General features: G+C 39.6%; 1 protein-coding gene across 4 annotated transcripts in view; it reads left to right on the forward strand.

Moving 5' to 3' along the window:
• The window catches only part of RALBP1 (ralA binding protein 1), a 32759-nt gene extending 16119 nt beyond the window's left edge, over positions 1 to 16640 (forward strand). For 3 of the 4 annotated variants that reach the window (XM_021525166.3, XM_021525167.2, XM_077784332.1), the window contains 9 exons: positions 252 to 545; positions 7775 to 8233; positions 10038 to 10387; positions 11798 to 11959; positions 12430 to 12561; positions 13068 to 13175; positions 13925 to 14046; positions 14460 to 14583; positions 14830 to 16640. In XM_021525166.3, coding sequence (XP_021380841.1) covers positions 302 to 545; positions 7775 to 8233; positions 10038 to 10387; positions 11798 to 11959; positions 12430 to 12561; positions 13068 to 13175; positions 13925 to 14046; positions 14460 to 14583; positions 14830 to 15093 — 1965 coding nt within the window. In that variant the 5' untranslated portion in view covers positions 252 to 301 and the 3' untranslated portion in view covers positions 15094 to 16640. Of the gene's footprint in view, positions 1 to 251; positions 546 to 7364; positions 7513 to 7774; positions 8234 to 10037; positions 10388 to 11797; positions 11960 to 12429; positions 12562 to 13067; positions 13176 to 13924; positions 14047 to 14459; positions 14584 to 14829 lie in introns of those variants that run through there. The other variant, XM_021525169.3, reaches the window with a different exon arrangement.
• Positions 16641 to 18577: the final 1937 nt, after the last annotated feature.

The following is an 18577-nucleotide window of genomic DNA, read 5'->3' on the forward strand; positions in this document are numbered from 1 at the left end:
GTTTTATGTATCATAAAGTAGAAATGGCTAAAATGGCAGATCTCACGTTAATATGGCTCAGGAGTTAGAGAGCAAATTCTGCAAACACTGAGCTTAAGACCTGATGTTATGTTAATTTGTCTTGACAGAAGTTGGAATTCTTGTTATAGAAGATATTGCTGTTTATGATTTCAGGTTAAATCTAAAAAAGGAGTTCTGAAACCCATTGCTTAAAATTGTGTGGGTTTTCTTTTTGGTTTTTTTTGATGCAGGTGTGATGGACAGGTAGCAGAAGATTTCACTTTGATATCTGGGTATCAGAATGACCGAGTGCTTCCTGCCTCCCACGAGCAGCCCCAGTGAACACCGTCGGGTAGAACACAGTGGGGGACTTGCTCGTACTCCCAGCTCTGAAGAAATCAGTCCTACAAAATTCCCCGGATTGTACCGCACTGGTGAGCCTTCACCACCTCACGACAGCTTACATGAGCCTCCAGATATAGTATCTGATGATGAAAAGGAGCATGGGAAGAAGAAAGGAAAATTTAAGAAAAAAGAAAAAAGAAGTGAGTAGACAATGTCTCTTTTTAATTCAGTGCTTTCAAATTCTCTTTCCTTTTTTCTCTCTCAAAGTTGCTAAGTATTCTCAGTGGGTTCTTTTAAATTTGTTTCAATTTGGAGGAAGTTCATTTGCTACAGACTTTGTGCAGCACCTGTTTCTCTTGCAAAAAAACTCCACACCTTAATTTTTTTTTTGTTGTGCAATACAGGTGCCAACGATGTGCCCAGAATTACTAATAGATGCATTTCTCCAAAACCTTTCATGATGCATTGGTAAATCCTGGCATGGGGTGGTTCTTCATGTTCTAAGTGGAGGTTTTCAAATGTGTTTCCAAATACATCCGTTTTTAATCATAGCTGAGTTGCTAGCTAGAATAAAACTTAGTGTCTGATCTGAATTGTACACTTGTGCATTTGGAAGAACCAGTTTCAACAACTGTAGCCCTTTTCATATGTGTCTCCCTTACTCAGTATTTGCCTTGTTCAGTGTATCATCCCAAGTTTTCATGTGCACACTGCACCATTTTTTGAGCAGTCATAAAACCTGTCTTTTTTTTCTCTAGCTTTTCAGTTTAGTCTGATCATGCAGTTTCCTCCAACAGTGCCAAAGTATTATTGCAGAGATCAAAAATGTGGAAACCAACAGTGAGATCTGAATTTTCCAGAACTCACTGAGCAAAGGTTAGAAGAAGGTAAAGCTTTGACTATAGAATCCTTTGTCAGTGTATCAGTATCCAGAGTGGAAATTTCTTAAATGTTTACCCCTCCTCCAAAACAACACAACTCTTACTTCGCACCTTTAGATTTGTGCAGAAAAATTTTGAAATATGAAATAATTTTTATTCAAGGAAGGTTTTCTACATATTCTGAAAGAGCAAAGCACTTGAAATACTAAGCTGATACTGAGCACTCTCAGTACCAGAATGACCCTTCCTGTCCAAGTCTTTGAAACATAAATATCACAGCCCAAGTGCTAGTACTTTGTAAGTGATGTTTATTTTAGCAAAATTTCAAAATGTCTCTATCTCTGATGCCAGTCTATCCTGCTACTTCTTACATGTGGAATTTGGAAGATCAGAAACAGTGGGACAGCACACAGCATTCTGTTAGAATTAATATGGTGACTATTTATAATGTGCATGCACATATTTAAAGAATCACTCCTTAAGAATCTGCTGTCAATGCACTGCTTTTAATCAAACCAGTTTCCTGGAATGCAGGAATTGTTTCTACCACAGTTTAGAAGGACTATGGCTATTTTAACTAAAAACTGTGTGCCTAAAGAATACTGTAACTCAAAACACATCCTCAAGTTAAAACCAACAGCTAGAATTCCTACAGGTTCTAAGAAAAGTGATTCCTTAGTGATTTTCTCTAATGTAAACAATATTGACCTAATACAGATTACTGGATTGGCAATGAAAATTTGGTATTGATTGGATAGGTCTAAATTCAGGCTGTCAGTAGTTGCTTTTTTACTGTCGAGCTTTCTGTTAGAGCTCTGCATTGCACACCTCTAAATCTGGAATTGGTACCTGCCAATATTTTGCATCGTGTGGATTTCTTTGTATGGAATTCAGGATGTCTCATGGTGATAGTGTAGCTGAAGGCTGTTAGAAGGAAAAATGCTACTTCAGCAAATCCACACAGGTCTGTGCACATTGGCACTGCAACTGTTTTTTTCCACAAGAGAATGCAACACATTTTATAGCTGATGTAAAGCAATTTCTGTTACTTAAAAGAAATTTTAAAGGTATGAAAAAATTCTCAAAGAAGACAAAAATGCAAAACTTGGGAAGAAGAAAATCATCTCTTTCAGCACTTATGTAAAGGGCATTCAGTGTTTCTTGGCCCTAATACATGTGTGTCATATAATTGCCAGTCAGATAGAAGAGTAAGTTACATACCAAATCTCATACACTCCAAAAATAATCAATATTGTAATACTGTAAATTGTAATATTTGTGACTATACCCTCAACAGACACTTTACCTGTCTAAATTACAAGTGTTCTGTACAGTTGCTTATCATGGTAGATTTTAAGTTTTCCTTCCAGATTTGGCTTTTGTTATTCCTCCCATCCTTTTGATTCTTCATTTTATTTCACCTTTTCAGTTCTGTTGTATGTCTTTAGATTGATTGTTTCTTTTCATTTTTTCTGGCTACATGCTTTGGTTTTGAGCAGGGCACAGCCTGCCATTATCATGCAGTTTGGGGTATAAACAAATATAACTGAAAATGTCAATGAAAAAAAGACAAGTTAACATTACATTATGACAGAGTGAGTGTTTGTTGAACTTGCAATATTAGTGAATTAAGGACAAGGTCATTCTAACACCTGAAACTGTATCTAAGTTTAATCCCACAAAAGTCTTGAGCTATTTTGATAATATTCTAAATGTAAACTTCAGAAGTGCTTGAAGAGTAGCAGGGAAGGGAAGGTTAAATATCCCAAAGTTACTCAGTTTAGTTTTTCAGGTAAATAATTTCTTCAAGAGTAATGTACTCTTAGCTTCATTATTATCACCAATATCAAAAACCATTTTTGTATGCTAAGAAAATATCCTTTTCCATATTTTTCTATATAGACATAGTTATTTAATGATTTGATTTTTTTATGTTAGTGTCAGTAACCTAACAATACACAGCAATTATTCTGGGGGCAAAGTGCAAAAATGTTTTGGAGCTAATAGAAAATTCAATGGAATATTGTTTTTTATGTGGAATATCAGCTACTGGAAAAATGTTTCAGACACTAATTTTTATTCTCCCCTCTTTTATGATAGACTGGATGTTGGTTGGCTGTAGAGTGAGTTAGGTTAGGGGACTTTCTAGAGATCAAAAGGAATTTTCTTTTTACTGGCATAGTTTTAAATCATATCAGTTCCCTGACTCAAGCAGAACTTGTCCTGTGACAGCAGGAGAACAAATGTGGATCTGTGTTAAGCAGTAATGGATTATCTGAGACAGCAACCACTGTAATTGATTTTTGAAAATGTTTAACCACCTGTCACTAATCACGTGTTGATAAAGCCGTAAATGCAGTTCCTTGCAGAAGAAAAATGTTATGATAAAATACTTCTGAAGAGGCTCTTTACCCATTAGAATTTCTGTAGATAAAGAGTCTGTATGTAGCAGATCTTACTCTGCTTATTCATTTTACTTCTGAGATTGATGCTGGTGAGCAGGATGGGTTCAATATGCAGCTAGGATTTTGTGTTTACAAGAATCTTGATTTTCTTTGTACAATTATCAAGAAAACAGAGAAGTGTTGAATGGTACTGTGCTATCATATGAAAGGTTAGTAGGATCATTGGTATGCACTCTTCAGAAAATTTCAGGAAATATTTGTGAAGACCAGACCCTTAATGTGTTGGACAGAGGGTCCTGTATATTCTTTTGGTATGTAGATGAGGACTAAAGCGAACCACTGCTAAACAAAATTGTTTTTACTGTCTGGTGTGTGGAGAAGCTCTGAATACACTTTTCAGATCTACAAACTAAGAAGTTATTAGATTTTTTTATACCTGATAAAGATTAGAGGCTCTTCATATCAGGGTTTCTCTTTGGGATAAATAGGGTGTGCTGCCACATCCTGTTCTGCTGACAAATCATTGTGTGTCTCTGTATACCACTGTGTATTTATCTAGCAAAGCATCATTTGCAGATAGTTTGAAAGTCTGCCTTTCAATGCCAGTGATTATTTCAAGTCAAAATAAAGTAAGACAGATTTCTTATTTCAGCTTCATTTGCTCTGCTGTCAGGGTGCTGCAGAGTAATCTAAATGCAGAATTTGTTTGGAGTGCTGTGCTGACATCAGTGAATTAAGTGAATATTAAAGACCAACTGATCTAATTAAAAGTTGGATAGTGAGTGTTAGTAGTGTCTGTAAGGTGGAAGTTGCTGTTGATAATAAAAATGCATCTTGTGGGCAAAGAGAGGAAATAGAAGCCATCTATCCAAGTTCATTGTGCATTTGTGTGTCTTAGTTTTACTTAGAAATGCTGTACAATCTGATGACAATCCCTCTGACAAACTGATATCAAATGCTTGCACTGCACTTCAGTCATATTTGACCTACTAATCTTTCATATGTAAAAGCCATCCGTGTTTTCTTTCAATGAATTAATTACAGATACTGCAGATTTCCATGGGGAGCCAAATCAGCTGTAGAGTTACAAATTACTTAAAAACCCATCAGAGACCCAGTGGACAAAATATCTCTTGCAGTAGGTTTGATTAGTAGTAGTTCTGAATAATGCCACCCTTGGAGTTAATAATAAATTCTACAGCATGACTTTAGAGCTTTGTAGTGAGAACACAGAAGTATTCCCAAGTATGCAGACTGATAGAGTCAATGGACTTGCTGCATGACAAAGATTATAAGCCTGTAAACTACATTTTTCCAGAGTAATGCTGGAATGTTGTTATTATTATTATTATTATTTTCACAAGGGTGTTTTCTAATTCTCAGTAAGATAAAGGAATTTCAAACATTACATTAAATGAAATGTAACTTGAGGCATTACATCTAAAATAACTGCAATGAAAGCATGCTTATGGAAGGAAGGTCTAACAAAGGAACTGACAGATTATGCTGTGTCATTATGCTGGTGAAATTGGAGTATTTATTACATTAGTACTGTTCTCATATAGATGGAGGGAAATGTCAGTGGCATAGAGTAGAGTGATGGGAAAATGGAGAAGTCTTGTTTCCTCAAGATGGAAATGTTGTTTTCTCAAGACTTCCAGTAGTAATAGTCTATTACTATAGCCTATTATATATATATAGGCTATAGTAATAGTCTATATTACTACTGGAAATCTTGAGGAAACAGTGGACAGAAATGCCAGTTTACTATACCCTAGGTAATACTCTTTGCATATTTAAAATTGTCTGATTTTTCAAGCACTTTTGGTAATTTTTCCTTCTGCATAAACTTGTTTATATTTCAGTATATTGTATCACTGTTGAAAGGGATACAGCAATTTTATAACCAAAAGTATAGTAAAGAAAATCAGGCTATTCTTGAGAGACATACAGATCCTCTCTTGGTATGGGTGGGATATTCTGTGTGAATCTGTATTAGCATATGTTTCTAAACTTTGTTGACTTATGTTACTGAGACAGTTTTAAAAGGCTGTGTTTGTATTTAACTTGCTCCTTCTTGTCTTCTTGTGAATTCAAGAAATACCAGTTTTGGTAATGTGCTCTTGCTGGTGTTACATTACCACAGATCTAGGAAGGCACTGAGGCTTGTGTTGCAGAGTGGAGTGTTGGGACATGTGAGCAGTGCTCTGTTGGTGGCATCAACCTCCCAGCCTGTGTTCCAGTGCTGACACTTCCTGGTGTGCATGTGGGAACCCCACACTGTGTGACTAGGAGCTGTCCCAGCTATCCAGGAGGAAAGACTGAGGGCAGATTGTTCCAGGCTCTCTCTGGGGGACATCTGCCTCTCTGTTTGGTAATTACATCTCTGAAGTTCATCTTGAACCTTGGTGCTAGGCCTGTCTCGTTCTCATAAAACACAGTGAAGATGTGTGCTCCTGCTTTGTCCTGTTGCTGGTGGATCCGCAGTTGCTTCTGTACCAGAGTGAGATTTGAATCTTTGCCCATTTCTGGGTTTAGGTTGCAAAAACCAGTAAATGACATAACCAGTAAGAAGGGAGGAGAAGACCTGGCTGCTGATTGGCCTTCAGTTAACATTTGCATTTTTATGTTAAGATTCACTTGAACAGGAACAGTTCTACAGTCTTTTCAGTCTTCTAGAAAAGTGTGTTTGGTAGTCCTAGGGAAGAGTATCTGCTACAAAGACTGAGCTGATTCATCAATTGTAATTATTTTATGGTAGTGCCGTGTTCTAATGCATGTATTTGTTTGACAATTACAAGCCATCTTCTACAGAGCAGTCAAGGAGGCTTCAAAATAGAGACAGTTCTTTTATATGCTAAAAAAATGCTGAAAAACTCGGCAGTCTGGTATAGTTCAGAATTGGAAGAAGGAAGACTAAATGCCCCCTGGTTCTTCTGCAGATATTCCTCTTGGAAGAAATTACATATCTCGTGCGTGATATGCTCGCATATTATCAAGAGGGTAATTTTTCTCTACCCAAAACTATTCAGGCAGCAAGAGCACTTGGCTGTCAGTGCTGCCTCACTCAAGCAGAGGCTCTGCCTGTAGGTAGTGGAAGAGCCTCAAAGGGCTCTTAATGAGGGTTTGCTGCCCAGTGCCTTGGGGAACCTGGCTGGTGCAGACGGCGTGTCAGATGTCACCTTCGTTGACCAGGTTTCAGGATTATTTTTCTTATATGGGGTACTGTGTATGTATAATTGGAATTAGTGGACTTGAAAGTTGTGTTGGATTGCATGTTGCTGGGTTTGTTTGTGGGGTTTTTTTTTGTTGGTGTGTTTGTTGGGGTTTTTTTGTAATCCACCTTTAAAGACTTTTGTGTTCTTGCCTGAAGGTGAGGCAGGGCGTAGTGACTGCAGAGGCGTAGTGACTTAAAAGCACCTGGTGCATGTTTTAGACGGCACTTGGACGTTTGCTGCTGGAATGGTGTGCTCAGCCCAGGGACTTGTTTGAATCTCTCCCATGTGCTTTTTAAGGCAAATCTGCACTTTCATGGGCAGGTATTGTTCTAGTGTTACTGGAATTGTGTTATTCATCTAGTGAAAAGTAAGTGCTAGTGCTTTTTTGGTTTATGTTTGGGGTTGGTTTTTTGTATTTTATTTGAGGCTGAAACTTTATTAACTTTGTACTTGTCTTTAAATTCATATAAGTGGCTGGAGTTTAGTTTGTTGTTAATTGAAATTTGTTAGACTTCTGTGTATGCAGTAGATGATCCTTAACAGCAACTCTTATACTGTTGATTACAGGAACATAGAGAAGTTGCCAGACAGTTGTTTTTATTTTGCATTTCCTTGACTATTAGATGGGAATCTAGCCCATAAAGATGGACATAGCCATTATGAGTAAGTATATTAAGTATTCATTGTTTAGATTGTTCAGGAGCTCTGTGGCTTATCTTTGATGTAATTATACAACTTGATTTAATCCTTGTCTACTCAAGTGTGTAACAACTAAAGAAAACCTTCTGAGGAGTCAGATGGGCACTGTTTTTTAGTTCATGTTGCTTCTTCCTTCTCCTCCTTACATGCAACTTCTTGTTGTTGCTGTCAGGAAAGTAAACAGACTCACAGCTGTCCCCTTCCCTTCTCCTGCTTTGCCCAATAGCGGAAGGTTATGCTGCGTTTCAAGAGGACAGTTCCGGTGATGAAGCTGAAAGTCCTTCCAAGTTGAAGCGGTCCAAGGGAATACATGTCTTCAAGAAACCCAGCTTTTCCAAAAAGAAGGAGAAGGATTTTAAAATAAAAGAGAAACCCAAAGATGAAAAACACAAGGAAGAAAAACATAAGGAAGACAAACACAAAGAGAAAAAGTCAAAAGATTTAACTGCAGCAGATGTTGTAAAACAGTGGAAAGAGAAGAAGAAAAAGAAAAAGCCAATTCAAGAGACAGAGATACCTCAAGTGGATGTTCCAAGTCACAGACCCGTGTTTGGCATTCCTTTGTCTGATGCGGTAGACAGGACCATGATGTATGATGGCATCCGCCTGCCAGCAGTTTTCCGTGAATGTATAGATTACATAGAGAAGTATGGCATGAAATGTGAAGGCATCTACAGAGTTTCAGGTACTCTGGGCACACTGACATGCAGGTTCCTAAGGTCTTTACTTGCAATTTTCTCATTATTTTATCGCTTCCAACATCTAGGTACACTGTTTATAGCTCCATTAATTATCCAGAAGGTAATCAGGTAGCCAAAGTTAAGCAAACTTGTAGGTCTGATGTACCAGAAATAATTGGTAATGTGGTGGTACTACTTAATGGCAGTGAAAACACACCTATTTTGGCCTTTTGTCATGGGATGGTAGCAGTCAGTAAAACGTGTTCGTATGGCCAACTTATATTCTTTTTCTTCTGCTTTAGAAATACAATTGTAGCTGATTGCAAAAGCGAAGATGAGCTATAACCATTTTATTGCTTATGCTTCCCACTAAGTTGCTTTTTCCAGTTACTCCCATTGTATATTTTTTTCTTGAAAACTTAATTTTCTTTCACCAAATTTGCTAATAAGCAGAAAATGCAAGTTTCACTAAGGTTAGCAACAGCAGCTAATTAACTGTGGTAATTGTGTAACACCAGCTTACATAAGTGAAACCTCAGTTTTAGTCACGTTAGACAAAAGAGTCACTTTATTTGTGAGCTGCACCAGAAATGCAGCTCCTGTAAGTACTTTTGTGGGTATATTGGAGGGGACAAGAACAAGCAAGGAAAGGAATTTCAGAAAAAGCATTTTGAATCAAGTTACCCAGCACAGTAAACCAGTAATGAAATTATTTTAAATGCTTCATTAGCTGTCTTCATGCTGTCCATCTGCATGGTGTTTGGTAGGCATGCAGAAATACTGCAGCACCTTAAGCAGTTGCTTAGTCCTGCCTAGTGACACGTTTTGTTTGCATTTTTTTTTTTTTTTTTTACACATGATGTGTTCAGAATTTTCACAGGTGTGTTTTCCTTAATTTCTGCCGTGTCTTTTGTACCTGTTCTCCAGTGCAACAGCTCCCTCTTGTGCGTGTAGGATTTTTTAAATTGGGAGCTCAGAGAGAGCACTGCCATGCCTTAGTGGCCTGCAGCTGTTGCAATGGCTCATTTTGGCCATGAAACTGAGCGTGTTTTCCTGGCATTTTCCAGGGGCTGAGTGTGCCCAGTTGTGCTCATTGAGTATGAGCCAAGCCAGGGCTGTGCACCAAGTTGATGTAACCTGAGTGGGTGTTTGAGCTGCAAGAATGAAATTTCCCCAAGCTTTGGAAGATTGGAATGTCACTGAGTTTATACAAACACCTTGTAGAAAATCTTGGCTGGGTTGAATAATTGTGAACAAACTTTTAATCATGTGGTGCCTCAAATCAAGGATTCTATGTGAGATTCCTCTGCTGAGGAGGGCCAGCTGGAAAACTGGAAACTAAAAAGTGTGGGATTTGTTTTGACAAAAGAAAGCTGTTATAGGTAGGGCTTGTTGCACAGCATCTGAACTAAAAGCATATTTGCTGCCTGGGGTCGGGATGGATAATTGAACAGCCAGAAAGAAACATAATGCAAATACACAATTGACCTTGAGTTCCCCAGCCTTTCCTCACCTTATTTTATGTTTCTTGATGAAAGCGAATGCTGGCACCAGTTCTGATTCAGAGCTTTGTCAGTCCTTTGGTTTTGCTTCATAGGAGTAGTCAGTACTTTTAGAACCAGTGACCATGTAATTTTGAGTCACGATTTTCACTTTGTTGCATGTGGATAACTTCTAGAAGGTGTTTCTTAATTACCCTAAATTGTAAGGAGAGGTAAAATAAATGCATATCTAAAAAAAAAAGTATAAATATAACTATTAGACATTTACAGTCAAAATTCTCTTAATTCTTGATCTAACTATTTTAAGGAATAAAATCAAAAGTTGACGAGCTGAAGGCAGCCTATGATCGTGAAGAATCTCCAAACCTGGAAGAATATGAGCCCAATACAGTCGCCAGCTTGCTCAAACAATACCTACGGGAACTGCCTGAAAATCTGCTTACCAAAGAGCTCATGCCCCGCTTTGAAGATGCTTGTGGAAAGAGCACAGAAGCTGAGAAAGTTCAGGAGTGCCAGAGGCTGCTCAAAGAGCTGCCAGAGTGTAACCATCTCCTGATTTCTTGGCTGATTGTGCATATGGACCATGTTATTGCAAAGGAACTGGAAACTAAAATGAACATCCAGAATATTTCTATAGTGCTCAGCCCTACTGTCCAGGTACGTGCACCACACAGGGAGGCTTAGAGCACAACTGCCGCCCAAGAAAGATTTCTTTGTAGGAATTCTTTTGCAGGTGGGAATTGTGTATTGTCTGATAGAGTTTAGCTAAATTACAGCTCCTGTTTATGCCTCAGGAACCTGAAGTGCTGGGAAGGGGGGAACAAAAGACTTTCTGCATGTGGGCTTGCATACTGTAGGTCTGATATTTGGGTTATTATCAGAGTATTAAAAAGACTGCTGTCTTTCACTTCTGTCAAGAGAAGTCATTTAATGTTGATTTTGTTCAATAATTCATACAGATACACAATTTCTGTGGAGTTTTGATTCAGTGATAGTTTAGTTAAGCTATTGTTGCTTAATTTTAATATCAAGTTAATGAACCCTGTGTTGCACATAGATCTTCCTGGTGCAGTAATGACTTAGGTAAAATGACTTTGTTCTCTGCAGCCAAATGGCTGGGGAATAACAACTGACTTGGTTTTCCAGTTCCATTTTGTGGTTTCTGGATTGCTTGATTCCTTAATGGACATCTTGGAAATATTTAAATAAACACAGCTCAGAATTAGTCCTGTGCATGATGAAAATGTGGCATTATTTGGTGTGGATCTTCTAGAGGAAATCCCACAAGTTAGGAAAGCCTTACTTTATAATTAGGAGTCCAAGTGGAAACCCAATAGCAGAAGGGCCAGCTGTTTTTCCTGGCTTTTTTGCTATGCCAGGTATCTCTCTAGCTAGAAAAAGACGTAACAATTAGGGTAAAACAGGCTGAATCATGTTTTCTTGGTACCTAAGATCTTAGCAATTGAAGTGCAGGTAGTGACAGAACTCCAATATTTGTTTCAGGATAATTTTTTAAATGTTAATGGAAGATAAAGTATCAAAATAAATATACTTGCTTCTGTCTCAGGTTAAAACAAGGAATATAGTAAAAGATGCTTTCATACTACTTTTTCCTACTATATTAAATCATCTGAGAGAGAAACTGTAGAGAATACTTAAAGGTTGGGGGAAGAGAGAGAAGGTGTAGCCAGCCATCAGATATAACACAGTAGGGCTGATGTTCTCTTTTACTATCTTTACACGAGTACAAAGACTTAATAAAATGCATTTCTATGTCTACCAGGAATGGAAATAATTCTGGTAGGTTAAGAGATGTGAAGATGCTGAGTTTAGTATGAAAATCCCTCAAATGCACAGATAAGAGAAACAGTGAAGTGATCCCTTGAGGCCAGCACCACATTGTTGAAAGTAAAGATAATTTTCAATGCAGATTTTAATCTCAATACAAACTGAGATGACTGTGGCTCACAAAAAGGTTTAAAAGCTGCTGTTTCTGGAGGACTTTGCAGATAAAGATGATGTGAATAAATAATTTTAACCAATATCCTGTCTGTCCATCCTTTGCAGATCAGCAACCGTGTCCTGTATGTATTTTTTACACATGTTCAAGAGTTCTTTGGAAATGTGACCCTCAAGCAGGTGACAAAACCTCTTCGCTGGTCAAATATGGCAACAATGCCAGCGCTTCCAGAAACACAAGAGAGCATCAAAGAAGAAATCAGGCGACAGGTTGGCAATTACTTGAGTGTTTTTCTGTTTATCTTTGCCCTTGCTTTTATACATTTAGTAGAAAATTTTCCTAAATTTGTAACGTGCACTTTTAAGTCAATCACAATTATCCTGCCGGTGAGACCACTGGGAAGAATTTGGTGATTTCCTTTCCTTTTTCATGTGTGGAAAGTTGTTATGGTCTTGTGATGCTGATTGCTGTGTCATCTGTGCAGTGCATTGCTCTGTAGGTCAATACTTTTGTTGTGAGAGGAAGGTCAGAAGAGCCCATTAGGGAGGGTGGTTTCCTTAGTACAGCTCTTCAGCTGGCTCTGGATCTGTGCTGGGTGTGCGTTAACACTTGTTTATGGACATGTCAAGGTTTGAAAACCAGATCTCCCAGCCCATTGCTACAAAGCAAGAAAGATCTTCCTTTTCAATTTACCCTGGTACAATATATTTAAAGGCAATTTCTTTGGCAATCTTTCTAGGAGTTCCTTCTGAACTGTTTACACAGAGATTTGCAGGCAGGGATAAAAGACTTATCCAAAGAAGAGAGACTCTGGGAGGTGCAGAGAATCTTAACAGCTCTTAAGAGGAAACTAAGAGAAGCTAAGAGACAGGTGGGTAACTTTCCTGTTTATTAGCCAGACAGCTAAAGCATGGATCCTAATCCATAACAGTGCAGAGGCACACAGTTAGATCAAAACACCTTTCAGTCTTTTTGCTGCAGGTTTTCTCATTTTAACTTTACATGCCTGACAAGCAATTGTGTTTTGTGCTTAGCTGGCTCTCCCTAGGGACAGGGAGATCTTCACAGCTGTTCACAAAAAAATGTGTGTGTGATTAAAACCTTAGTGTTTGCTAGGGCACATGCTCATTACATGCTTAAAAATCAAGTCCTAGAATACCAAGAGGAATTACTGAAAGACTTGAGGTTAACAAATCTGAGAAGTGTTTTTTAAACTATTTTGTGTCCCACAGATGGGACAGACCATGCTCAAAATTTGGAAGAGAAGTATGATGGTGGTTCTAAATTTGGAAAATAACACGTTCAAAAAAAATTTTTAGCGTAAATACAGTGACCAGGGCTGCCGTCCTTTTAAATGTTGTTTCCTTTCTCTGGCAGGAGTGTGAAACAAAGATTGCACAAGAAATTGCTAGCCTTTCAAAGGAGGATGTCTCCAAAGAAGAAATGAATGAGAATGAAGAAGTTATAAATATTCTGCTTGCACAGGTAGCTGGCAGGCACTTACCTGTTTGTCTGGTAATGGTATTTTATATTTCAGATCTATTAAACACTCCTGTGTTCCTTCTGATGCAGAGGGGACATTGCAGGCTCAGAGGGGTCTCTATGTCCATTAAAACCACAAGGCTTTGTTTTAACGGCCAATGAAGCAGGGAAGGAATGCTGACAGCAAGAGTGAGCCCAGAGCTGAGGAGACTCTTGTTAACAGCAGAAAGGAAACACTGTGAAAGAAAAAAGTGGCCTTTGTTGTTCATGTACATAGAAAGCACCACTTCTCAATGTAGCCAGGTTCGGTACTGTTAACTGCTTTCTTGCTGATCAAAGGAAATAAAGCAACTATTTCGGCTTTTTTGCCTTCTGTTGCTTCCCCCAGTAGCTTTGAAAAGGAATATAAGGAAGAAAGTACAGAGGGGAGAAGATCAAAGACATGTAATTCAGTTTTTCTAGTTATTTTACTGGTTGGCCAGAGCTTTCCCCTGTGATTTAAGGAAAGGCAGTCAAACATGCCAGGATTTGGTGTGTCATCTCCACAACTATCCAGTATAGCGATTATCTTGAGGATTTAGAACAGGCATTGTCGGGTTTGAACTTCTTCTTTGCTGAGAGGTCTTGATGGATCAAAGTTCAAAGCAGACTGCCACTGAAAGTATTTCAGAGAACGTCATCATCTCATACTTATTGTATGTTCCTGTAGGAAATAAAGTCAAGGCTTTAAGTGAACTAACTGGTCATTGCAGGAGAACGAGATTTTAACAGAACAGGAAGAGCTGCTGGCCATGGAGCAGTTTCTGCGGAGACAGATCGCCTCCGAGAAGGAAGAAATAGATCGGCTCCGAGCAGAAATAGCTGAAATACAAAGGTAAAGGGGACAGCTCACAGCAGAGCCCAGCCAGGACAGCATGCTGTGATTAAAAGTACATAAATGCTTTGCTGAAAGAATGCTGTAAACCACACTTAAAAGCTCACCCAGTGAACATCACAGTTGAAAGCCACTTGTTTTTATTGAAGTCTTGACAAATTTGAAGCTTGCAGGATATTTTCTATTGTTTTAACAACGGAATTATGATTTAAAGGACACTTGACCCTGTGAACTAAAAAAGTCCCCCTATGAAATCACTGCTTTATTAAATTAAGCTTTGGAAGGGAAGTCTAATTTTGCTCTATAAACCATTGGCAGATGATTGAGGGGATGAAAGTTAAGTCTCTTATGTTGCCACAGTTCTGGCAGACTCGAGAAAATGTTTAAAGTGGAATTTGCCCTTGGTCTTTCAGTCGCCAGCAGCACGGCCGCAGCGAAACTGAGGAATACTCTTCTGAGAGTGAAAGTGAGAGTGAAGATGAGGAGGAACTGCAGGTCATCCTGGAAGATCTGCAGAGACAGAACGAGGAACTGGAGGTAGCATTTGGTTCTTGGCATTCACTAGTTCTCTCCTGTGGTGGCGATGTGAGTGCACAGGTGCAAAGTGGTTGTGTGCGTCAGTTTTGCCCAGGCTTGTGACCCACACACGGCTTTTAAATCACTGCTGTGTGCAAATCCCTGTTGCTGCCTGGGCCAGCAGTGCTAAACACCCTTGAGCTACAGCACTGCTGTGCCAGAGGAACATATTGTCATTCCCTGACGTTTGTTTCCCTTCCTTAAAAGATCAAGAACAATCACTTGAACCAAGCGATTCATGAGGAGCGTGAGGCCATCATCGAGCTGCGGGTGCAGCTCCGCCTGCTGCAGCGCGCCAAGTCCGAGCAGCAGGGGCAGGAGGAAGAGGAGCCAGAAAAGCGCGGGGGCGTTTCTCAGCAGCAGAGAGACACTGTCCTGGAGACAAAAGCAGCCAAAGAGCAGCCAAAAGCAAGCAAGGAGCAGCAAGTCAAGCCATCGCCAAGTAAAGACAGGAAAGAAACTCCGATTTGATCCGGCTCCTTGGCTATGCATCAAATCAACCGAACTGTGCAAATTACTGTAATTTGAGTCAAACTGCACAAATTATTGGTGGCTGTGTACATTCTGTAAAGAAACTTTTCTTTTAAGCCCTGGAGACTTTTGTCTCTAATACTTGTGGCTTCTACTCATCAGACTCAGGTGAGTTTGGAGAGGCCAGAAGTTTTCCAGTTAGTATCAGATTATTTCAAAACTGGTTTCCTTCAGGTGATTCAAAATAATTCAGTAACAGTTTTATTTCAAACCAAAATCATTATTTACATTCACTGGAGCAGAATTGGAAGATCTCCTTTCCAGTAAACAAACAAAACCCACCCATGCACTTAGTAATAATTTGCCTTGTGGATCTGTTCATCCTCATTCACCATTATTTCTGCTTATTAACCTAGTCACTTCTTGCTTGTGCCTTTGATACCTTTCTGATGCAGATTATATACAAGGGAGCTTTAAATTTATTCTGGGTTGGCTGAAACAGTGGGAGACTGTGGGGTATTGTGTTCACCTAACATGCCCTTAAGCTTCATTTCTGTTCTGAGATGTACTAAGTGTAAAAACCTGAGAGATGTTATTTATGTCCCCGTATGATGGAAATGTCCGTGTCCTTTAGCGGTGTAGGTAACTCACTGACTCATCATTAACCACCCTCATCACGCCTGTTTGAGACAGGCCCTGTTCACACTGCTGCCATGTAGCCAAGCGCTTTGTCTTCATCCATTTTAAATGTTTCCATCTCTTGGAAAAAGCCACTGCTTGTGGGCAGGGATGGGAGTGGTTATGTCTTTAGGACATATCTGCCTGACCAAGCAATACAGCATTTCCCCGCACAAATGCCAGTCACTTGTGATTCCAAACGAGCCCGAAGAGCTACGCCAACGGGAGGCACCGGGGGTTCAGCAATAGCCTCTTTTTGTTGGTGTTTAACAAACCAACCAGCGCTACCTGGGACTTGGTTTTGGTTTGGCTGTTTTTAATGCTTCTACCCTTCAAAATCCTCCACTCACACTGGCATTTAAGGGCCTTTAATGTTTCAGATACAGTTATTGGACTCAGCCCTCAATCCATATTTAGACAGAAACTCCACAGAGTGCATATAGGCTATCTTATTTTTTAATCTGGATATTTATTTTCAGCACCTGTTGGATGTGGTTGTATTCTTTATCTATTGCACTGTTGTGAATCATTGGCCATGATTTGATTTTTGTACAAATAATGCTTTGATATGTTATAGAAAAAAACAGCATAGTATTTTTTTAAAATTTGGAAAAAAGTTTATAAACACAGAAAATGTGATCAGATTACAAATGTAAACTAAAGCATTCTCCCTTGCCTTTGTTACATACATTTTATATTTGCTGGCAATATTTAAACTTTTTGTTTGTTTGTTTAATTCACACTAATTCCTATTGAATTGTCATGGATTTTTCTAATGTTCTTCAGACAAATCTCTTAATATTGGTTAACTTTTATTTTGTTAGGATTGTATTTATCAAGCAAATAAATTCAACAGCCATTTGAAAGTAGTTTCTCCTTCATCTACTTCATAATGCAGATCACAGTTACTCTTCTCGCGTGGGTGCCTGCAGCTGAGACGTTTCTATGAAAAATTACTCAAAGTAAGGTCTGAAACAGAGGTGGAGCTGCTGCCCCTGCAGCAGCACAGCTCCTGTAAGCAGAAACTTGGTGTCAAACCACCCGATAGATGTTTGAATTGTTCTGTGCATGGATGAGGCTGCGGCTGGGCACCTGCTCCTCCTCTGCAGAGGGACCTGATTAGCCCAAGAACAGATTCAGCCTCCTCACCCCAATGCCTGCAATGAAAAAGCAACAGAGCAGCAGCCATTTGAAAGCCTGCCTGTGGCAGTTGTGAACCATTAGCCAAAAAAGCCAAAGCTAATTTCAAATAAAGTGAAAAGCATCTACAGCACAATAATCAGAGTGTGCTGTTCAGATCACATGATATACTTCTCAGTCCCAAGGGCCACAGAAAAATACCTGAGCAGCCTGGCCACCTGCATGAAGCACACGCTTGTCCTAAAGGACCAGGTTCTCTAAGCCAAAGTATCATTCGAGCTGACTTAAAATAAGCCTCTTTGCAACACAGAGCCTGTGTGTGCCAAGTGCAGCAGCAGAATCTCTGTCAAACTCTTTGGACAAAACACCAGACTGATTTACATTTACTGAAAAGAGGGAGGAACAAGCTCACAACGTTAATTCCACTGTCCTGGATTTAACATTTGTGAGAGTGATTGGCCCGTTGGCTTCCTTCTTGAAAATCTGAGCACTTCCCCTAGAGGTGGCATGATGGGACAGGTGACAATGACACACCTTGTTTGTTTTGATGGCCCTTTACAACACAGGCCTTGACATCAGTCAGTCAGAAGCCCAAGAGATCAGGAAGCACCGCATGAACAAATCATTGGGATTCCTGTGCCAGTGTGAGCCAGGACACAAAGGGGGGTTTGCCCACAGCTTACTGAAATCATGACAGCTTTTATACCCATTGAAGCACTGCAGCTGTACTTGGAACAGCCTCAGACATCTGGCACAAGCAGGATTTTTCCCTCCCTCTTTTTACCTGAAAAACAGCAGCCTGAAGTGAACTGGTATTGTCTGAATAGCTGAAAAGAACTGGGGTTGTTTTATTTTATTTACTGAAAGGTAAGAAAAAATAAAATGTTAGATGGGCCTCCAGAAATTCACTGTCCTTTACCATGGACATAAAGGATTCCTGTACAGAAGGTTTCCACCTCTGTTCCCTGTTCCTACACTAGCCCTGGGGAGATTTTTATTTCTCTGTCCCCTCAGATTAATGAGTTAAGTAGTAATTTTTAAAATCTATGTACTGAAGCCAAGAATCTGATACCTGACCATGTAAAGCTAATTTCTTTCAATTTAAAAAAATAGATAACAATTAAAGCCTCAACCTGAACCTCTGCCAAAAAGGTCTAACCAAGCTTCATCTGTCAAGGTTTTAATTTCTCAGCAAGCAGCTCTTACTCCCAATGCTTCATCTGCACAGGGAAAACTGCCTCATCCAGACCAAACATGGCTTATATCCAACAGCACAGGTTCTCCACTGTGTTCTTAAAACACACTCCAACAGCACAAGGCACAGCACCATGCCCCGGGCCAGAGCATGGCTGTCTGTCCTTCCTGTCCTTCGGACCACTGCTGCCCCACCCTCTCAGAGGTGGAGACCCACAGAACCTGTCAGGACAGGCTCCTCCTGGAACTCTGCCTCCGCCTTGGCACTGTCACTGCTGACACAAAGGACTTGCTGCCACGTTTCCTCTGGAGTTTCTTGCACTGCTGCCTTAACAGCGTGAGCTAGAAGGTCTGCCAAAGGATTACACTGCACAAACATATGATTTTAAACCAGGCAGCCCCAATCCCACACCCTGGAAAAATTCCCTATCCTAACCGCAAGCTGTCAGACCAGACCTGCAAACTGGGCTGC

Source organism: Lonchura striata, chromosome 1, assembly GCF_046129695.1.
Source record: "Lonchura striata isolate bLonStr1 chromosome 1, bLonStr1.mat, whole genome shotgun sequence".
NCBI lineage: Eukaryota > Metazoa > Chordata > Aves > Passeriformes > Estrildidae > Lonchura > Lonchura striata.